General features: G+C 34.5%; 1 protein-coding gene across 4 annotated transcripts in view; it reads left to right on the forward strand.

The window, feature by feature from the left end:
- Positions 1–24094, forward strand: part of PCDH7 (protocadherin 7) — a 410607-nt gene that overhangs the window by 45687 nt on the left and 340826 nt on the right. Inside the window, exon 2 of one of the 4 annotated variants that reach the window (XM_032632758.1) lies at positions 11437–11720. The exons of the other annotated variants lie outside the window; for them this stretch is intronic. Within the exon in view, the coding sequence (XP_032488649.1) occupies positions 11437–11514 (78 nt within the window). The 3' untranslated portion in view covers positions 11515–11720. Of the gene's footprint in view, positions 1–11436; positions 11721–24094 lie in introns of those variants that run through there. 4 annotated transcript variants of the gene reach the window in all.

Below are 24094 nucleotides of genomic sequence, written 5' to 3' on the forward strand. Positions count from 1 at the left end.
GCCCTTCTTTTCAGTTGAGAAGAAGGAAGAGGGACAAAAATGAAAAGGAAAAAGAAAAACTTCCGTTGATTCCATTTCCTTTCTGTCCTGAGAAGGATTCCCTCCTCAAGGACTTTTCTCTATATTTTATTGGCCAACATTTTGTCCTCTTGGAGAAAGCTAGATGTGAGTGTGAGTATTTTTCTTTTTAGTTTTGATGGTGTAGGAAGACAAGGGAGTGAGCCAAGCTATACTCTGTGCTTTAAGGGACCAGGAAGTAGCAACTCAGGTCTGGGTACCACATACCTGTGAGTCCTCTCACAATGGTCTGCTTCCCTTTGGCATTTTCAGCATTTCCTTTGTTCAGTTGAATGACTCCAGTTTCTTTTAACTCTCTTAATAGGATCGCTCTAGAGCTTTTCTCTGACCTGTAGAGTCCCTTTCTTTGATTTTTAAAAATCCATATCTCTACACATACCCAAGAGGTTGCATACTTACACATTCCCAAGAGGATAACAGAACCATCCTGTTCTCCCTCTATCCCTCCTTTACATTTTATAGATGAGACTCAGAGGCCTGGAGAGGCAAAGTTGCATAGCAAGTTAGTGAACCTAAACTGCACTCCATGTCTCCTGACTCTCAGGCCTGGCTTTTTCTAGGCATTTCTAAATAATAAGTCTTTGAGTTTATGTATGTTGAAATTTAGGAGCAAACTGAAACCACTGACATATAAAGTGTTTATTACAGGAAAAAAAAAAAACCTCTTGAAAAATTTCAATTCCACAGAGTGCTAGAAATTAGTAAAATAGGAGGCATTCTCTAGTCTTTCAAAACAACAGCTGTTTACTGAGTGCCTGTTATGTCCTAGGCATTATAGAAGCCAGGGATACAGCAGTGAACAAGAAAGAGGAAGTTTTGCCCTCAGGTAAGTTTAGGTACCAGATTATATTTAATGTATGCATTGATTTTCATATACTAATCAAATATTTATTGAGGGCTTACTCCATGTCTTGGACTCTTCTAAATACAGGATATACAGTTTATGACAAGAAAGACAAGATTCTTATTCTTACTGAGCAATGAAGCCAAAAATTACCCTGTTCTCTAGGGATACACAATAAAGAACTCAGATACCGTCCTTTCCCTACTGTTTATTAACTAATGTAATAAAAGAAACACGTGTGTGCAGACACACACACACACACACACGCACACACACACACACATTTAATTGATAGCATTTCTTAATCTGGGGATTACAGTAAGTTCTAGGCTTCTTTTAATTTCTGATATATACCTTTTGGCTGAGTATGCAATTTAGTTGGATTTAAAAATGGATCTAGATTTAAGTGTAAATTTTTTGGACTGAATTCTAACAACTCTGACTCTTTCTACCTTTATTCCTTTGTTTTATTGAATTTAACTTGAATAAAATCTTTTTTATTTATCTAAGTCTATTTCTATCTAGTAAGGAAGTTGAAATTGATCATGCCTTGACTTTGTGGGCCATCAGAGAACCATGACATTCCAGGGTATTGATTTTGTGGTGTTGAAGGGTGACAGATCTAGTGTTAAAGTGCTGAGAGAGAAGGGGTTTCAGATTGTACACCATAAGCAGTCCTGACTTTTGCTGAGGCATGACTAGCTTTTTAAAGCAATGGAAGGAATTGTAAGTCTTACGTAATTTTTACTGCATAAACTTGGAAAGATTAATTTAAACCAGAAGTGTGTAATCATGCATACAGGAAAAAACGGTCCACATGTATAGAGACAACTTAGAGTATGTGTATATGTGTGAATAAAGAAAGCATACTCTGTGCTAAGAATATTGAGTAATATTTCAATTCAATATGACTGAACTTTTTCAAAACATGTCTCATCTCACATTTTGGAAGTTCTTTGTTGTTAACTGAAGTTTTGTTGTCTTTCACACCATTCTTATCATCATTATTTTGCATTTTGTTACTGCTGTGCTTTTACTTAGTCGGGTACTAGAGGATGTGAGTTATGATGCTCACAATTCAGAGAGGCCAGAGGTCTACAAGTGTAATGCTTGACAATTTTTTGTTACCCTCTGGGACATGGAAGCTTGACAAGAACATTATAATTGCTGCTATAGACATGATCTTAGGAAGAGTAACCATGGTCATCTTTCAATGTCCCATTTTCCTCTGTATTTGTTCTTTTTCAGTTTAATGACCTTTAGTGAATGTATTGAAAATAACATTTTGATTATATGATTATTGTGTGAAAAACTCTACTGAGCTAAGTCGAAGTGTATCTCTGGAAACTAATCAGAGGTGCACCAGATTCATTGACTTTAACCAATCCATCATAGTCATCTTTTAATTTATTTCCACATTTTCTTCCAAGTTCCCATTCTTGAATAAGACTTTGACCTGAACAGAAGAATAGAATGTACTTTATAATGTATGTTTGTTCTGTTTTCTAACAACATAAGTATTTTGCTTAAGCAGATTTGCTAGAAAGTGACAGCTTTGAAAAATTGGACATAGGATCCTCTGGAAGCATTTCAGTTCCAGGCAATCTAAATAGTGCAGAAGGGGAAAATGAAATATCACTGTGGTTTAAAGATGACAGTTTTGTTAAAGATTCTCTTTCACTCTTTGGCTTAAAACAAATGGAGTAAATCAAGTATATCTGTTCAAAGTATGCATGTACGCTCACTGAGGAAGCACTCCTTCCTAGGAATGTTTCTTCAGAGACAACCGATGAGAGAATTACTTTTAAAACATGTATCATGGGTTGGGAAGACTATCCTTTTCTTGGCTTAACTGTTAGTTAGGCACATTTTGAGGTCATGCGATTTCACAAGTACATAGTGTGCCTTTAAGAAGAGAGGAAAAGGAAAAAAACCTCCTGGCTTAACACCATCTGAGTATATCATTATGTACACCTATCGTATGTTCTTCATAAATGTAATAATGTAATTATTGTGTGTGTGCATGTGTGTGTGTGTGTGTGTGTGTGAGAGAGAGAGAGAGAGAGAGACAGAGAGACAGAGAGACAGAGAGAGAGAGAGAGAGAGAGTTTTAATAAACCTAAGATCAGATGCTACACATTTTCTGGCCATATTAAAAATGCAATAATATTCTCTACCCGAAAAATGTTGAGTATTTGAAAAGGTATAGCAAGTGTGATAAAACCTGCTTTTAAGAAAAATTTTATCACTAATTGGAGAGGCAGTAGAGTGTAGTCTTGTTAAAAGCACAGACACAAAGATGAGACTTCTTGGGCTCTAAAATTCCAATGCTGCCATGTTTTTAGAACTGTGATATGGAGCAAGTTAATTTCTCAGTTCTTGACTTCCTTCTTTGTTAAATGGGTTTAATGATAGTATCTACTTTCTAGGGACCACGTGCGTTGACCTGAGATCTCATAAACACTCAATAGAATATTAGTTATTCGTAATTGAAAACACTTATCATGTTATGAGGCCAGGAATAGAAGCACAAATTTTTTTAAAAAAGTAATTCAGAGGATGAATTAAAAGCTCAAAAATTTTCAGGAAGTCTGTAATATATTGATTATGTTTCTTTCAGGACAGTGGTAAATGGTAGTGATCACATTTTTTCCTAACAAAAGAATCACTACTGATTATCGTTTATGTCTTATACGTATTCTGTAACGTACTTTAGGAATTATACTATAAGAAAGTCACTGGTAATTTCTGTCTTTCACATTTCATAAAATAGTTAACTGATTTCATGTTCATAGGTTATTCTCAGTTTTTTGTTACACTACTGTTAGAGATAGCAGTGTTTTGTAAATGAGTGTATATTTTAATTATAATTTGTTCCAACTCACCTTTGGCAAGAGTGGTTATGTTAGTTAGTACTGTTACTTTCTGAAACAACTTTCATTTAATATGCTGTATTCATTAATTCTCTGTTCATTTATGTGCTTAAATTGTCACTTATCAGAGGCATACCTGGTAATATGCTTTATCGTATTATCATCTAAATCTGTCCCTTGAAAAAGATTGATTCATTATGGTTTCCATAAAAAAATCTTATAACATGATCTATTTATACATTTTACTTCATTTTAGGGCCTATCAGCTTTTCATATTAATGGGGTTGTCATTTTTATGTATGGAGGAATTCTTGGTATGGTTTGGCTCTGAGCCATAATATTACCTATCCTCTTAACTCTCTGAAAATACTGACTTATGTTCATTGCATTAATGTAGGCTTAGTTTTATTTCATGTCCAAGATGAGGAAGGTCACTTCATTAGGCACCTCATTTGCCTTTCTTCCCTGTAGTTTTCTGGTATCTTACACTAAGTATCATGTAAAAAAATGTTCTGCTTCCATTAAGAAAAAGTGAGCAGAGAACAAAGCCAATTATTTGCAGCACATAAAATCCTTATGATAATTTGGTAGACTTTAATTAAACTAATACATCACATTGCACTTATAAGACAAAGGAGCAAAAAAGAAGCAAATAATCTTCTCTATGTTAAAAAACATCATTTTGCTTTTTGATTAAACTCTTTAAGACTTGTGACCTATTTTAAAGTATGAGATTTACAGTCCTTTTCATACAAGGCATGTTAAAAAAGTTCTATGCAATATTGATTGGGACCACCCCCCAAAATTTTGAAATAAAACTATAAAAAAGCTTGGCTTGAAGTAATTTCTATTAATTTCTTAATGATTTTTCAAGCTCTTCAAAATAAAAAAAAGATTCTGCAACTTAGTCCATGCAGAAACATTTTTATTACAAAGAATCTTGTTTTGGTTTTTGACATATAATTGCCATTGGTTGTTTTTGATGAGCCCACTGACATTATTGATGCAAAGTTCACTATAACTTAAAAGAAAGTCTATCTAATTTGTGTATCTTCCCTGCATTTCACAACTGGAATGTACTGAAATTAGAGATACTTGGTCTTTAAATAATATCATCCCCCAGTTTTCCATTTCTTTGAGATGTAATTCCCATAAATTAAATAGAAATAAACTACTGAATTGGGAGTGAAGACATTTAGTTTTAATCCTAGGTCTGTAGCGTTACATTCAATATGTCTTGTCACCCCTCTGGGCCTCAGTATTGTCACTGGTAAAGTGTATAATTTTGTAGAGGATGATTTCAAGTGAGTTCCTTATCTTTGGAGTTGTATTTCTGCATTAGTTATTAATATAATGTCTTTCTGTGTCCCAGAAGTCAATATTTTAATATGCTCATATCAATCCTTAAATCAGCACCACTTAGTATTCACGAAAGTATTTATAAAAACATTTCTAGAAATTTCTAATGATCAGAAAGCAAGATTTTAAAGCTGGTCAACTACAAATCATATCAAAAGATAATTATATTCAACTTAGAAATTTATCTATTATAAACCAAGGGACCACATACTCATGGTGCCAGTTCTTACACTTTTAACATTATCTTTCATAAGCAGGAAACTGGTTGGTTGGATTTTGTAATTCTGTCCTATCTCACCTTTACTTTTTCAAGACTCAGTTAATTCATTGGATATTTACTTCATTTCCTTGTTAGTGGATCAAACTCTTAGTAAGTTTATCCATCACCTGGAAACACTTTGACTGCTTTCTACTTCCCTCTGTGGGTGTTTAAGGCTCCCCAAGTAGCTCTCAATTTTTCAGACACACGATTGCAATTTCAGTGGCATTTAAGAACAGCCGAGTTTGCTGTATTCATTTCATCTTCTCATTAACATCTAGTCTCTGTTTCTTTGGCGCAGCTTATTGCTTTGGCACATGAATACCAGCTAGTTCTGCTTTTGTTTCCAAAGGTGAACAATACTATGGTCTGAAGAGGATAATGGTGACAGCTTAAGTTTACATCATTTTACATTTTTATTCTCAGCTTTAAGGATGGAAATTCATTAATGCTCAACTTTGACCAAATGTCGCTGGAACTGTGATGCTGGGATCCAGTCTAATGTTTTTGCTTGTTTAGTGCCTAGCCTTCTGTTTGAATTGATCCCTATTTCTCGAGAGAGTATTTCTTTAAAATATTATTTCTAGGGCTTCCCTGGTGGCGCAGTGGTTGGGAGTCTGCCTGCCGATGCAGGGGACACGGGTTCGTGCCCCGGTCTGGGAGGATCCCACATGCCGCGGAGCGGCTGGGCCCGTGAGCCATGGCCGCTGAGCCTGCGCGTCCGGAGCCTGTCCTCCGCAACGGGAGAGGCCACAACAGTGAGAGGCCCGCGTAACGCATAAAAAAAAAAAAAAAAAAAAAAAAATATTATTTCTAAAAAAAAGCAAGAAAAATAAAATTGTGATATAAGACATACATGATTTAACCTTTAAGTACAGGAAGTTCTAGAGCAGGAATCGTTGAATACTTAATTACATTAGTTTTAACAAATAATTGTTTTCTGCATTCTCTGGCTTTTGACAGTTACCTTAAGTTGTCTGTGTAATTCTAATTTAGGATGTTCAGGACAGTTTTGTTGTTGTTTTTAATTATTACATTGGTTTCTTTTATATGTAGACTTGAGCTAAGTAGAGAAAATAGCTCGTGATGGAGTTGAATGGAGTTAGAGAAATCTCTGGTTTAGGCAGGGAAATCCTCTCACTGCCTCCTCACTTACCTCACATATTCCTCACACAATTTCTCTCTTCTCAGAATGCAGTTTTCCCTCATTTCTGTAGATGTCAAGCTTACCTATCTTTTATTTTAAGACCCAGCTTAGGTTCAATTAGTCCGTGAGCCCTCTTCCTCCTCCCCTCACCACTGTCTCTTCTCACTCGTCAGAGCTCTCGTAATTTTATCTACTGGGCTCTTATCTTTTTTTTTTTTTTTTTTTTTTTTTTTTTTGGCGGTACGTGGGCCTCTCACTGTTGGCGGCCGCTCCCATTGCGGAGCACAGGCTCCGGACGCGCAGGCTCAGTAGTTGTGGCTCACGGGCCCAGCCGCTCCGCGGCATGTGGGATCCTCCCGGACCGGGGCACGAACCCGTGTCCCCTGCATCGGCAGGCGGACTCTCAACCACTGCGCCATCAGGGAAGCCCTGGGCTCTTATCTTTTCCTCCTCAAGATTAGTAATCTGTTTATATTAGTAAACTGTATATATTTGTATAAATAATTTCTTCAGAACCAGGACTATGCCTTATGTTGCTTTGTATTTCCCCTGATGCCTCCTGCAATGCCTTTCACATGATTGGACTCTATAACCTTTGACCTTCTTTCTAACTCTGAGATTCCATGATTCTAACAGTCAGCCAGTCAATATTGATTGCTTGGCTATCCAACCCAGGGGATGCTTTTGTTAGGGCCCAAATCATTTGTAATCTGTAGTCCGAGAAAAGTACCTATGATGAGGAAGTGGTATGATATTATCTAGCCCCTTTCCTTCCATGGCCAGTTCAGTGATTGACTCACAATCTAAAAGCCCTCTTTTCTAAAGAGTGCAGATTAAACAGTTCTAATGAATGGCCCTTTTGTGTGTGTGTGCACTCTTACACATGTAAATGGATATAAACTTCCCTTTCTTTGATTGGATAGGATTTGTCTTATTGGTTCCTTTCCTTTCTTTTTTCTTTTCTTTTCTTTTTTTTTTTTTTGGCAGTTTAGGCAACTTGCAGATATGTTGAAGTTGCTTCTTATTTATTCACAAATTTAAGTAATTATGATAGAATTCTGAATCTGATAGACACATAGGCTTCTAGAACTGAATTTCATAACACATTCATTTATAATAGTATAGGAAACTTGTGTAGTTTTGCTTATTATTCCTTAAACCATGGCAAAAATGGAGACATTTGCAGTTATAACTTAGCTGTTTATTTTTGAAAGATTCAAAGTCAAATTTAAAAAACAATTATGAGGAAACATAATGTAAAGGAAAAAAATCTTTGATCAAGAACCAAAGTTGGTTTGGGGCCCCGATTCTCCCATTATGTATGTGATTTTTATATAAGGAGATTAAGCTCTCTGATCTTTAATTCCCTCATGTGTAAAATGAGCAAACTTATAATAGCTACTTCACAAGGACTTTGTGAGTTTAAGTTAGATAATTAAGTGCAATCTTATAATAAACATCTATGCAGGTGATATATTAACTAATAATTATAATTTATGAGTTTTCGTACCTCATTTATATAAATCAAAATGAAGTAAAACACCATAATACCATTCAGAATTGTCGTTCTCATAGTTCTCCATTCATCAAATGCCATGTTTACCTTCTGTCCCACTTTCTATTTTAAATGATTTTCCAGTATTTAAAAAAAAATAATAGATAAACTTTCGATGTTGATAGTGGCTCTGCCCTGACTCAGCTCCTATATCATGCATTTATGCTCTAAAATATGAATGTCCACTTCCTGTCCCTAGATTGCAGAAACTACCATCAATTTGATTTTCTGTGTCATGGAATAGACTCTACTTTTTATATGATACCTTTTACTTTTCCCTAGATTTTAACATCAGCCAGAGAAAAAAAACAATGAATAGTCATAGAATCCTTTTACATATTGCCAATTATATGGAAACACATTCAACACACCCTTGTACTTAATCTCTACTAGTTACATAAGTGTGTGATTTAGTTTTGAAGCATACCTAATAAAAATAAGTACAAACTAGATACATGTTCCTTTCAAAATGTATATATTTCCTTATTTATGGTTTGGAAGTTTTTTCAGAATTATTAACGGTGTGTCTATTCCTTTGTGTGAGTGTTCATGTTTCTTACACCTATACATGAATTCTTTTCCTGTTCTCTGCATGATTTAGCTTCCCTCTCCTAGCACTAGTCACCAGTTGTTGGCCAGGGAAGTCTGGAAAAGAAGAACAAAGCTTTTATAAGTTAACTTTTTATTGATAAGTTTTGATAATTAAATTCCCAGCTTATTTCAGTCTCTTTGGTTAGGAAATGGAAACTGAGTGAGATACAAAGATGGCCTGGTAAAACGTGCTCCAGGAATGGCTTGGTTTCGTCTAACTGTCTCTCTCTCTCTCTCTCTCTCTCTCTCTCTCTCTCTCTCTCTCTCTCTCTCTCTCTCTCTCTCTCTCTCTCTCTCTCTCTCTCTCTCTCTCTCTCTCGTGTGTGTGTGTGTGTGTGTGTGTGTGTGTGTGTGGCTTGTTGCCTAGGAGATAGAAGAAATTGAGGAGAACGGCTGACAGGGGAAGACAAAAGCTGTGTCTATACATCATCAACAGAATAGGACCTCACTGAAAGATTGGTTTGGTCTAGAGCCTATCTCCTCAGTGGCAGTGATCTGAAAATTGTTTCCAGGGCCATTTTAATTAGCTGATTAAAATCAAAACAAACACGTCCTGGTAACATCCATTTCTACCCTGACCCTCACCAATGATTGTTTTCAGAATGATGATTCCTAAGTAGTTCTGCTTGAGCTCAATAAGTGATTTGAGGTATGCACTTTTGTTTTTAAACATGAATCTTTAATGGTGAGGAAAGAATCCATTTTTCTTGGCTTCAGTGACAGGTGAATATTATTACACAGATGCTTTTGTTCTGTGCATCAAAACTTAAAACCACAAAAATGTGAAACCTGCCTTTACATAGTTAATTTGTGAAATGAGAGAGGTCTATTTTTCAATAACATTTTAATAAGAGGATTTCATTGTGCTGAGTGGCAGTATGGTGACCATATTACATAAATGCATTCTAATTCTTGGATATGCTTTTAAGTTAAAAGTATGTAAGGTCTTGAAAATAGAAAATTAAACACTTTGACACCTCTGATTTCCTGTTTTTATTGTTTTACTTATTTATTCATTTATTGAAAAAATATATACACATATTTATAGCCACAGCACTTATCAAGTATTTAACTATTTATTATTTATTTATTATTTAACTATTTAACTATTTATCAAGTATTCAACTATTTTTGTGAAGTTATTCATTTATACACACACACACACACACACACACACACACACACACACGCACACAGTACCTAACAGGAAGATCTAATGTAGTCTAGGTGTGCATTATGGCTACATCACTGTAGTTGGTTTGGGAATAAAAAACAATATCTCAAACTTTTAAATATTTAGCTTTCACCTTTGTATAAGCAGTTTTTAAATGATGTGTAGTGTTTGGTTTGTGTAAAATCAGATAAACTTTGTCCATCTTAAACTTACAACTTAAATCATGAACACTCACTTATCATAGATTCCTCGGTAAACTTGTCCTCTGTGTGTAATTGGCCATAAGATATCCCAAGTTATGTTAACTTTTAGACCTGCTAGAGAAAGAAAAAAAATGTTCTTTTTATTTCTAAGAAAAGATAAAATATAATTTAATAAATTAAGACATTTTAAAGCTGCTTAATTTTATACAGTTAATATGGATAATCTGCAGTCAGAGCAATTTTTAAACACTTTATGCTCTTGAATATAAACAATTTTTAAATTAGACATTACCTTTTCTTATACCATTTATTTTCAAATGTGAGTTAGTTGATTATTCAGTGAAAGAAATCATTTACTTCTTTTTAACTTTGACTCTCATTTGCTGATGCACTGTGACATTGGAAATTAGGTGCAATATATATATTTTTTAATTCTTAAAATATTCTAATTCTTTTGGTAGTGAACTGTAGCACCTTTATTTTATTTTATGGAAGTGATTCATTATCTTTTTGGCAATATTCAAACTCACTAAAGGTTTTCCTGACATCAACTGCACCATCAAACTGGAAACAATATTCTGTGTACTTTTTGGCACTCAGAGCAGAAATCAGCCTATTCGTCAGGCTCAAGTTCAGAGAGATAAATATTCAACACTATTTAAAACTCACATTAGCACCAAAACGTTTTGAAGGAGTATTATCGTCACTTTCATTTGTGGAAAACATTGCCTTCTTATGGTCATGACTTTGAAGGGGAGAGTAATTCATCCTTGACCAGAGATTAGCAGACCATTTGTTGATAGTGTGTAAATTGCTCAGATTTTTGTAGACAGTGAACTATCTAATGATTGCATTTAGAGACTAGAAAGCTACTTTGAAGGGTGTGAACATTCAGATCAAGCTCACCTCCCAGAGATCTTAGGGACAGTACATTGTAAAAGCAGTGACAACAGAATTACCATTTCATTCTTCTTTGTATTTATAGTATAAATAAAGCCAGCAATACCCCCTCTCCTGACAGCCCCTCTCCGGGTGACATTTCATAGCCTTCAAATACTTGAAGCCTGAAAAACAATTAATTCAATGTTTCTTTTACCATGCAAATATCTCTTGTCAGAGATAACATCCAAGCGATTAGCCAGCAGTATTGATCTAGGTGCCCCAGGGTTGTTAATTGTAGCTAGAACAGTTATGTCTCCATGACTTCTGAAAGAGGTTAAGGCCACTGCAAATACATCTTAAAGAAGGAAAGAATATTATCAGCCAAGATGTGCATCCAAACTTTGGAACTAGGCTAGCAAAACCCTACTCACATCCCTGTAAAGCAGACATATATTTTTGTATTTTTTATAGGTGGATACAGTGCAGACCACGAAACCCCCTGGCCACATTGAGGAATCGTGTAAAATGAATGTATGTGCTCGTAAGTGAAATACATGTAATGTTCCAACTCAATGTGTTGGATCTTAATAGACCTGGATTTGTCTTGTGTAAAAAGAAATCGATTCCCAAGGGGCAGGACCACTAGCTGATTAAAATGAAGCTCTGATTTTGAAGAAAACAAAAATGGCTTTAAATTACAATCTCTGCAAAAAGGAATCAAACTATAATTTGCAACCAACTGAAAAAGAAAATCAAGCTCTCATACGGAATAAAGAAGGGATGTGAGAGAGGTTTTGCAATCTTATCAATTACTGTGGAGAAACAGAATGAAATATCATCATACTCAAGAGTATAAAAATAACAGAAAATCCCTTTCCTTCAGTTTGCACTTGAATGGACTCAAGCAAAGAATGGAGATCTGTATCCTGTTACTGTTTATGGTTAATAAGGTGGAGATTAATATAGATGTGATTTCATTTGTCTTGCTTGAACTAATTGGATGCATTATGTAGAAATCACCTGAGGCTGTGCTAGATCAACAAAGAAAATGGAAGTATATACCTCAGGACTGAATTCCGCGAAAATTAGATTGTTCAAGGCTATTTCATAAGGCACAAAGAAGAAATACTACTGCCAATCAGGGAAAGTGAGAAACTAGTGGACATGAGAGAAAATAAAATTTAGGTCAGTCTGATACTTGTTGAAACATAATTTATTATGGTGTAAAAGTAGAAGCTCACAATATATCTCACAAACATTTTACACAATTTCTGATTGAATTTAGGGTAAACTCTGTAAGTGTTAAAGGAATGTATGGCCATTATTTAATAGGAAACTGGCTTTTAAAATTTGTGGTCCTATGCATTTATGTATGCAGAGGAGGGCTTTTTAGATTTTGTTAAAAATGAATTGCATGCAGGAAGCACCTCTTTGCATTATAGTTACTTACTCTACTGAAGATACTGTATAAAGTATAATTTTTGTATGGGTGTGAGTGTATATGTATGCATTTGTGTGTGTGTGTATAAGTGGGAGGAGGTAAAATTTAATGATTGACATTTGCACTTTGGTTTGTTACCTAGAATGTAAAGAGGTGAGTAAACCGTCTTAAGCCATTTTGTATGTGCCATGATCATTATTAAAAATTATTATTCACAAAGGAAACAATTCCGAAGATAGAATGACTACTGCAAAGGTTCTCCAATTAAGTATGATATTTAATGCAATTGAGCCATTTAAATTAAAATGGTACCACTGTCTGGAAATAATGAGGGTAGGCTCTTGTGAAATCAGTTTGAAGACAGTTGGAAAGTCATACTATATTCCTTAAGGTCTCCACTCAGTGACAGAGGATGTGAATCACAGATTCTCTTAGAATAGATGAGACTGGGGAAATATTTGTGTTCTAACTATAACTTTTTAATCTACCAATAAGTTACATATGTTTTTTCCCCGTTTTTCTTCAGTGTGAATTATATAACAAGTGATCATATATTAACATAGATAAGATAGTAAGTATTTAAAACAGATTGACATATTTTTTGAGGTCACCATGTGCCATAATAATTTCGAAACTATTGTTCTCTGGTATTTGTATTCATTTCTCTTTATCTTACCCTTTAATTTTATAGTTGAAATTTTTACCTTTTCTTTCTACGTGACAATCAACTGAAGCTGGTACCCTATCTATATTATTGCAGGGATTTTTGTCTTTATTTATGCTATTATAATAAATTATAAGTCTACAAACTGTATAATTCTATTGTATTGAATATTTTTCTGTGACCAAAATAATAAAAAAGGCTACTTTATAAAATGTCTGTATTTTTTTTTATTTTAATAGTCTCTTAAAACATAATAGGACGTGTAATATATTCATGTTGCTGGTTTTTAAACTACGCGTTCTCTGCATCTTTACAATTCGAAAGTGAAGAGCTTAGCTACTTAAGATAAAGAGGAAAGGTTTGACAGAGATAAATTAGAGAATGTTTGGAGAAAAGCACCCTGAATGGGGTCAGGAGTCTTGATGCCAAATTTTACCCTGCTGTTAAACAGCCAGACCTCAAAGGATACATTTTTTGAGTTTTCAGGTGCTTAGATTTCTCATCCACAAATGATGGGTTTGGACTGCACTATCAATTTTAAGATCATTTAAATTCTTAACTCTTGATAAGTAAACTTAATTCTTAGGTTTTGATAACTTAGAAATATTAACAGTGTGCTATGGGACACTGATTATATCAATAATCAATACTGATCATCCATATTTAGAGAATCATATGCTATTTTCCACTAAAACTGACCCAAATCTCAACATACGCCTTAGGGCCAAGGAAAAATATGAATTTATATTTTTTGCTGCTCCAACCTTAGTTTGACTTAATAGAAATATGTACTGAGGTACAAATAATCACGTCGGGGATCAATACTTCCCTCTAAGTTAATTGAACCAAGCAGCACCCAAGTACAAAATCACTCAATTTGTAACAGAGGAAATGTTTTTGGACTACCCTGAGTTGAATGCATTCCCTGGCAGAATATATTAAAGTGCTAGAACCAGTTTTTCTTGCTCTTTACCCCCCAAGGATTGATCAGCACATGAAGGTCCCCGTAACTTCAAAGGCATTTCTGTACTTGGATCAGCCTGGTTGGGTTCAGAGGAGAAGGAAACACTAGCCCCTGATGTTTATTGCTGTAGGCTCTTTCATCTAATAGTAATTCTCTGCATAGGAGAAGCAACAGGCAGAGGAGTCTTGCAGCTGTTATAATTTCACGATTAATTTTTAGTCACAAAGTGCCTCACACAGAAAAACAGTACTTTTATTTTAGTTTCCTGCTACTACTCCAACTGGGAAAGGTCAGAGAAACAGTGGGAAGCAAAATGAAATCATACGTATCATTTGGATTTTTTTTTCATTGCAGTATACTGACTTGCAAAATAGTGTCACTTTCAATATCACAAAGATGGCATGGATAATCTTCAGGGATACATATTTAGAGAATTGGTCACACTGAATTTTTTTTTCATTTAGGTGAATTTCTGGCCATTTATGGAACTGATTTTGATAATAAAATTTAATGTTGTCAATTTAGTCTTTGTTTTACAAGATTAGAAATTTAGATAGGAGACTTGCAGGCTTCCACCTACCAAGCTTCTCCTAAGTCCCACTATTTCTAAATAAAACTTCTACCCTTGCCTCGTGCCTCTATCCATTTGGGAAAAAAAGTGGGAGAGCAAGGGGAGACTGCACTTGGCTCGAGAAACGGCTATATAGAGCAGTGGAGCAACCATGAATGAGAATTACCAATTGAAAAGTCATGTCCAGAATTCATCAGATTGGATGCACATGGGTAAAACTTTTGCCAAGATATAAAAGAAAATTAAAATATTATTGGGAATTAAAATGCATGCTTTTGGTTTTAGTTCTTGTTATTTTTTTAACTGCTATTATTCTACCTCTCTGTTTTGGTAAATATAATTTAGCTGAACAGATTTTCATATTTCTCTGATAATTTTTTAAACTTAGGTTACCGAGAGTCAACTCTGTGTAGATGATATATTAATTGCACTATTTAATATTTATATCAACCTCATGAGGTAGATACTATTATTGTCATGACACCCATTTTACAGATGAGGAAAATGAGGAACAGAGGGTTTTGGTAAATTTGCAAAGCTACAGAATTAGCAGGAGGTAGTGCTGAGCATTGAGCTCTGCCAGTCTGGTTTCTGAGGCTGCACTCAACAGGTGGGCCACAGAGCCTTCATGCCAAACACTATTAAAGATGGGGGTTCAAGATAGGTTCTGGAACTATTTGGGGGTGCAGAGGTAAATTTTGTGGTTCCCTAGATCACATATCTATTAGCCTGAGTGAGGCCAATTCAGAATGCATGACTTAGATGTGAAAGGTATTCAAAAGTTCTAGCTCACTGAAATATTATATAAAGGTGGAATCTGTGATAAAAAGGTCTGTTCTAAATACTGTATACAGGGAAGAAAAATTTCTCTAACTTACTTGCTTTGCATGCTTAAAATATATTAATATAAATATGGACTATTTGCATCAATTTTTTTTTTTAAATGAAAACTTTGCTGCTGGAATCTGGGTGGACTGAGGAAAATGGCAGCTGCATTCTTTGAATCAGGAGAGCTCCCAGTTTAATGGGAATTCCAGCCACACAGGCTAATTATTACAATGCCATATGCTAAGTGATGGACTATCACCGTGGTTAAGAGTTCAGGGTCTGGAATCCAGGCAGCCTGAGTTTGAAACATGGTTCACACACATAAATGATGTGACCTTTGAACAAATAACATCTCTCTGCTTCCATTTCTTCATATGTAATATGAAGTTAAAAACAGTATCTATCTCATAAATTAGTTGCGATGATTAAATGAGATTTAGCCAGGCAAAGTGAGTATGACATAACAAAAGCTCAGTAAACGCTGGTAATTATTAATTTTCTTAGTGTTGTTTTTATAATTGACATGAATAGAGTGAGGTGGCTGTTAACTGATATGTTCATGGGCCAAAATAAACTCAGAATCACCGACAAAAATGAAATAAAAGGCACCTTACAGAAAAGTGTAATGACAAACCCTCAGTATTCTCCATATGCTCTGGTGTGAAATTCAGAAAAATTGTGCAGGTCCGGGTTCTCCAGGGAAAATGCATCAGTTTCTGATCTGCTAGAGTTCAAATCTGGGAGCTCTGTAATTCTTTCAGGCATAGACAAGTGAAAGGAAATTGTGAAAGCTGAAATCAAACCTTTGTCATGATCCAATGACGAAAGTTTCCAAAAGGTTAAAGAACAATTTTTGGAGATCATTTTATCCACAATCATAAGGGAATACAGTTTTTTCTCATTATTAGTAGCTTAAAAATTGTGAAGCTTAAGAATGAGAACTATGTCAGGTTATCATAAAAACTAAGGGTAATGCTGATTATGACAACCAATCCATAAATAAGTTGTTGTTATTCTTTGCAAGTATTTAATAAAGATCTATTCTATATGATTAGGGCTTTATTTTCAAAGTCCTTCATTAGGCAGAAAATAGTGCTGCATTTATTGGATGATAAGATTTGACTGTGTGAAATATAAACAAAATAAATACTTGCTGAATTGAATTGGATCATATTTACTATAAAGGAAGCCAGTGGCTTTCATTTTAAACATAGTTATTGGTTAAGTAAGCATATTGGAGTGGAAAAAACAAACAACCACTGAAAATGCTCAGTTTTGCCTATTTGAAACTACTTTTTAGATGAAATATATTGACTAACAATTGTGACTGTGGAAAATGTAGGCCTCAGAAGTGGCTCTGCATTTTTGGGAACGCAGAGCATTGCTGATGAAAACATGAGAAAGTTATATTTTAAGTTCATATCACAGTTTAGCATCTGAGCATCTGAAAAAAAACGAAGCCAACTACAGATTTTTATTAGACCATGCGTTTCAGTAATTTTTACACTTTTTATGAAAAAGTTGGCTACTCTATATTTTTGTGGATGTTAATACCTCTATAATAACCTATCTTATGCTGCTTTTTGTGAATTTCTAATGAGAAGTTAAAATTAATGTGATTAAAAATGAATATCTTTCTAGACTCTATCCTTAGATGTTTGGGGAAAAATGAACATTTCCGATTTTAAGAGATTGGAGTTCTGAGATCAGGTACAGCTCAGCCTGTTTTTTAATTGCCACTTCCCATTTTTGTCAGTGAAAATTCTATCTCAGCCGCAGCTGAAGGGGACCTTAGTCTCTAATCTTTCTTCTTCTCTCTGTGTCTAGCTGTTAAAAGACAGATCAGCAAGGACTTTTTCTCCCCTATGTGTCAGTCTCATGAAAGCAGCAGACATTTGGTATATGCATTCCAGAAGGATCAGAAACTGGCTGCTTCCTGATAACACATTTCAAGTGGATATAGCATAGTCTAACTTTCTGCCAGTTAACTTTAAAACCCCTGCATATTTACTAATAAATCTGCCATTTTTTGGAACCCAAAATTGAAACTTGATTGGTAAAGTCATGTAATTGAAAAAAAATTTGTTAAGGAAAACACTGATAATATTAAGGAAGCAATTTATTACATGAGACTTTTTCATAATCCTATGATGACTTGTCAGTCAAATGCCTCACTATTTAGATGATGTTTGAGAACATGTTTTTGAGGATGTCTTGCTATTAGTACTACATCAAAAGAGGTTGTATTCAAATGAATACCAAGAATCTGTAGACACAGGATCTTTTAATCTTTCAATAAACAATTTTTAATACTAGGAAGAAATGCAGTACGTATCTTACTCCGGGGCTCCTCAGCAATCATGTGCTCGTGCCATCTGAGATTAACATTTGGATGAAAGAGCATGATTAGAGGATTCTAAATTAGTGGTTACCAAGTTGAAATGACACAAACGTTAAAACAAAGTAATACAGCAATCTATTTCATGCAATATGTTTCTTATACCAGTTAATTGGCAGTTTAATTAGCATGATGTTTCATGTTGTGGCCTAAGCCATTGTACTCCCAGTGGGTGTAATGGAAACAATGAAAAAAGAAAAAAAGAAAGCTTTAGAATTGATGATAGTTATATCACATGCTACCAGAATTTAAAATAATTCTTCATTTTAAAAGAAGAGAACATACATATGCTTTTTTTTTCTGAATCCAGAACAGATTTTTTAAAAGAATTTTTATGGTATGAAATACTTCCATCCATGAATTAAAAGCCTATCAAATATGTGCAAGTGTTAACTGAAGTACATTTTAAGTTCCAAGTGACCACAAGTAAATGACAAGTAAATGACTAAAGGATACACTTCGATCAAAAAGAAGTTCCATTTACGATTTTGAGATAAAACATATGTATTAGGGTGATCATATTTTTGAAAGTATAATGTGATTGATAGGATTCTATTAAGGGCCATTGAAATGACTTACAAAGGACTGCATTTTGGAAAGGGACAATGGAACTTTGGAAAGGGACAGGCCTGAGGAAAAACAAATATGCATCTTAGAAATAATTTATAAAATAAATGACATGAAAGGGGTCTCTCATCCCTCCTTTCCTCCCCAGTGAGAACATATTCATATTGTGTGTGTTTGACTTTATCACATGAAATGGAAGTTTCTGCCGAGCCAAAGACAGTCATCTGCCAGCTGATTGGTTCTGCCTTTTTACAACAGTAGAAAGAATGGCCGTATTAGTTATGAATATTGAGCCATAAAATATAGCAAACCTTCCGGAGGTACTTTTTCTTCATTTTACACTGTTGACAATTCAGAACTTGCAAAGAAATAAAATATTTTGAGGATATGACTAATATACCTAGATTTTGTCAAGTTTTCTTTCCCAGTCGCTGAACTCTTGGCTACCTCCTCATGGATATATCATTAGGCTATTCATTTCCGTTGAGTTTGCATACTATAGTAGGTCCAGAGGGCTTTTTTTTTTTTCCTTTCAAAAATTATTCTGTAGCCTCCTTTGGCAGTTAATGTATGAATGCCACTTGGAATGTAACTTTGGTTATTATGTTGCTCACAGATATTTTATTGTACACAGAACTGAATATTTATAGAAATCTAAAGACACTGTTATACAAAACCTTATAAAGAGAAAAAAGCAATTTTTTTCCCCCTGACTCCCTTGTCTAACACATCAATTCAAATTGCTCCCTTATCATGTAGCAGAAATTTTTGGCAAATGGGATAGGAAGTATATAAAAATTGTGGATCTTTAATTGATAGTATATAATCAATTAGAAGTTCTATTTTCTAAAATAAGGACAATGGAACTTGTGATAAAAATAATTCAGTAAACATTTGTGCTAGGATGAAGACAAAGATGTGTGATTCTTAAGCTTCTTTCTTTTTAGTTGTTATTACATCTTCAGATGATCAGAATGTTGCAATTTAATTTTTGGTCTGATAGTTACCTGATAACGATCTGATCTGTGAGTGATCTTTCAGTTTAAATACATTTACTAAGTATTTGAACTGCTGTATTTTGTCCTCTCTTGGGGTTCCTGTGAAAATATATGACTTAAAGGTATATATACTTCATTAATTAAAAGATGAAGTGTTTAGAGCATTGATTATGGACCAGTCTTTGAGACTTTGGGCAAGCTACTTAAGCTGTCATGTATTTAAATGAAGATAATAGAAGTCTTATGGTAATATTAGGAAAAGTGCATGAATTAGTATGCTATATGTTATATGTCATATAATGGGTTAATATAAGTTGATATATACCACTTATGGCCATGCCTGGCATGCAGTGAGAATGTATAAATAACAGCTATTATTAAAGAAAGGCTCAGAAATTGACACCAGTCATGTAGCTATTCACTAGTTGAGCTAAGATTCCAGAAGCACTTTGAACACAATTCACAATAGTGCCCGCCATATAGTAGGTGTCTCTGAGTGCTATCTGCTATTAAAAACAGGCAAATTTGTTTTACACCAAAAACACTGGTCATGAGTTAGTTTGAGATTCGAACTTCAGATATGCCTGACTTTAAACCCTTATTTCCTTAAACCCTTACACGAATTTAAACTTGATTTTAGAATTGTTTTTTGGTGTGGACCAAACAAACTTTACAAATAAGCTTGCTGTTTAGTATGTCTTGGAAAGGTATTTTGGGGATTATTTAGAACATACAAACGTGCTTATAAAACATGGTAATATTTATAAATGAGAATATTATAAAACATGATCAATTATCAATGGATACTTTGAGCTGTTTCCATGAGTCTCTTAACATTTAGAAACTACTCATTAAAACAAACAATGGTGAAATATCTAACAGGTTTATTTATTTATTTCTAGTAGACTTCAACAGGGTAATTTGGTAAGCTCATATTCTCACTTTCATTTTCTTCGAATATTTGGAATTATATTAATCAAAATAAATTGATTATGTTAATCACTGTTGTAATTGTGAGGAGCACCTTTTATACTGTGACATGTTCTTTTCAGCTATTGCTGCATCATTTGTGTTGCCATTCAGTTTTGTTTAACTGTGAGGAATGTTTTATTTCAGTTTTCTTGAAATAGTTTGCAGTAATTTTTCTATTAACTTGTTTTATTGACTACTTTTCATGTAGAGGTTTGTAAGGCTTAGCACCATCCTCCAGTTGTCACCATTACTTGCTATTTAGTTGAACTTGAAACTGATATGCCCTGATATTAGAAGTTACTCCACTTACTGTGTCATCTAGCAATATTGGATCATAAAAATATGTGTTAAAGAAAGCTTTCTCGTGCTTTTTTTTTTTTTTTTTTTTTTTTTTTGCAGTACGCGGGCCTCTCACTGTTGTGGCCTCTCCCGTCGCGGAGCACAGGCTCTGGACGCGCAGGCTTAGCGGCCATGGCTCACGGGCCCAGCCGCTCCGCGGCATGTGAGATCTTCCCAGACCGGGGCACGAACCTGTGTCCCCTGCATCGGCAGGCGGACTCTCAACCACTGCGCCACCAGGGAAGCCCTCGTGCTTTTTTTGTATGTGCTACTGACCAGTGATCAAGACTGTGAGATAAAATAGATCATGGCTAGGTATGGAGAGCATGGTTGAACTGCTATTAAAGTTGTGTACAAAGTATACATAATGGATTCAGATATTACACTGAAGGCTAAAGCATCCCATACATTGCCACCCCCAAATCTTGCAAGGACAGAACAACTTGCTTCTTCTTAGGCCATGCTCAGGAACATTTAGCGCCTGATCATTTCTAATTAATACATTTCCAATTTATTTTTTTTTTTTTTTTTTTTTTTTTTTACATTTCCAATTTCTTAATTTAGAATCGTATTCCTCTGACTCTAATCTCCCTTTCCCATTTATACTTTTCATTCTTTTCATGAACTCGATGCTTCTGTTAAGCTTGATAAATTTCTAGTGACTTTGCCTACTTCACACTTTCCTACCAGTTTATCTTAACCTATACTGTTATCTCCTCCAGCAAATCTGTCTTCTAATTTTACATGAGTGAATCCTACCTTCCATGATTCTTCTTTTATAAGCTGTTTCTGATTACGAGGTCGTGAGTGTTAATGTTAAGTCATTTTATCTGTGTGATTTTATGTTACCTGGAGCTTCCTACCTGTAATGATGGAATCTTTTTGTGCATGTAAGTGAATATATGTATTATTTTATTATTACACCATAATCTCTTCACTGGGAAGATCCAAGCCTGAATCATATTTGCTGTCTCCACCCAGTTCTTAGCAAAGTGCCTTGCTTATGGTAAGTTAGTAGATGCTTACTAAACAGTGATTGAATTCATTTGTTGCTATAAAGGGGATTTTTTTGTGATTTTAGGGCATTCAATGTAATGTAAAAATAGTTATTCAATAAATATTTATTGCATTGCTACAATAGATTAGGTGCAGTGGATGTCATATTCCTATAAAGAATTAACTGCTGGGTAACAGTTGGGGTGATGTGCACCTGTTTATATACATAAATATCATACGTCATGTACACTCTGTGTGTTACTCGGGATCTACTCTATTGCAGAAATTCTGTTATTACCAAGATAACTATATTACCCAGATGTGATAACTACATGGTGCCAAGTGTAAGGGGTCTGGTGGAGGACAAGTAGATGCCAAGGCAGGATGATATAAAAGGAGACTGGGAAATAGATCAAGATGTAAATGGCATTAGATTTCATATGAAGGAGATTCAACTTGATCCTGGGAGAAATGGGAGTCAGACAGCAGAGGTCTTTAAGTACAGGGCAGTGGAGGCCTTGATTTGCTAGGGGAATAACTCTCAAAGAAGTGGGAACGAATCTCCAGAGAGGGAAGAAACAAATAACCCTAAAGGAATCTGGATTGTGCCTTAACGGAGACATATTTCTCTTAGACTTGGAATTCTATGCCATTAGTGGCCACACTTTATGTGGAATAAGAAGTAGTAGAGACAACAGCTCTCTTTGGTCATTTCTTGGCACCAATACACTGCTCTGCTCTAGAGACTTATTTCCTTATTCTAGACTTATTCTAGAGGAATTAGAACAGTTAATAATAAAAGAAATACATATAAATGTATGGTTTCTAAAATCCATAGACTTGAAACTATTCTTTAAACGTGGAGTTCAGTCCAACTTAAAATGTTTATGTGTGATGATTTGGCAAATCTAAATGATGCTGAGATATAGATAGAAAGGATCATTTAAATATAAAATTCTTTTGCTGTAATACTGACTCTCAAAAAAGATTTTCCTTGATGTTAAGCTATGATCTCGATCTCAAGTCATGCTTGGAGACTATCTTGAGGCTGAAGGCTAAAATTCATCACTCGTCAAATCGATGCCATCCCGTTTCTACCTCTATCGTTGTCTGAACTCACTCCTCAAGCTATAAGCTGATTATTATTTCACACTTTACCCAAAAGTATTTTTATTTTGACCTTGCAGCATATCATTTTCAGTGGTTTTTGCTTGCTTTTGTGTGTCATGGTTTTAAAAAAAAGAATTAATGCCACAGATAATGCAGATATGACTTTCACAGTGCTGCTGTTTATAAGGCTCACTGTTTTCTTTTGAAAGAATAAAACAATTCATAGGATTTCATTTGTAGTGAGACTGTTCTGGCAGTTATGTAACAGTGGAATTTTTAAGGATCATCAATACTGAAGGCACAGTCTGCAGAGTTACTCTTTTTTTCTTCTCTTTTTTTCATCTTTAATTCCAATTAAAAGATACATATTCTATTAGACTAGATGCTTTCTGCCTGGATGTTTTCTGTGTGATCTTTGACTTGCAACCAAGGAAATGTAGCTTCAATCTGTTAGAGCTGAATGGGACTACAGTATGCCCTGGGCTATCTAGTGTTTCAAGAATTTAGAACCCCTGGTCTATGAATAATGATTAATATGTGTTACTAACATTGCTAAATTTTCCAGCAAAGATGTCCTGTAAAGTTTTTCTGTGTTGCTGAAATTATTCTTAATATTCATATAATGCAGACATTGCACATATCCTATGTATGCAAAGTATTTAAGCCACAGTTCTATAGATAAATATCCACATTCTCGATGTGCAATTTTCAAAATGCCTGTTTTATACTTTATCATAAAATTTATGCAAACTCCTGTATAAATCATATTCAGTATGCTTTTTAATATAATTGTTTAAACAAAAGATTGTAATTTTGTTTGAAATTTGTATTGTGTTTGATAGGTTTCAGAGGGAATGCCATCATGCCTTTAATGTTGCTGATATCCGTGGATTGGCAGTTCACCACGTCTTCTCTAATTGAAAGACTTAAATGTTTTCTTTTAAAAATTAACTTAGAAATCCAAATTGTCTTACTAATATTATTATGAAAAGCTACAATCTGTGATATACCATATTGTCAGAATATCTTACCATTGTATATAATGTAGAATTTTCTCAATGCTTGATTTGCCGATTCTGAATGTAACTTTTCTTGATATCATAAGTGAAGTATGTTGGGAATACTAATGTCAGTGTTGAGTCATGTATTGACTGCTGAAGCATTAACAAATGGAATATAAAAGTATAAAAGTTCTGGATTATATTGGATGCACATACACATATATCTAAATATACATATTTAGATATATAATAAATATTTTGAAATATACATTTTCTCTAT

The sequence above is a fragment of the Phocoena sinus genome, chromosome 5 (assembly GCF_008692025.1).
Source record: "Phocoena sinus isolate mPhoSin1 chromosome 5, mPhoSin1.pri, whole genome shotgun sequence".
Taxonomy (NCBI): domain Eukaryota; kingdom Metazoa; phylum Chordata; class Mammalia; order Artiodactyla; family Phocoenidae; genus Phocoena; species Phocoena sinus.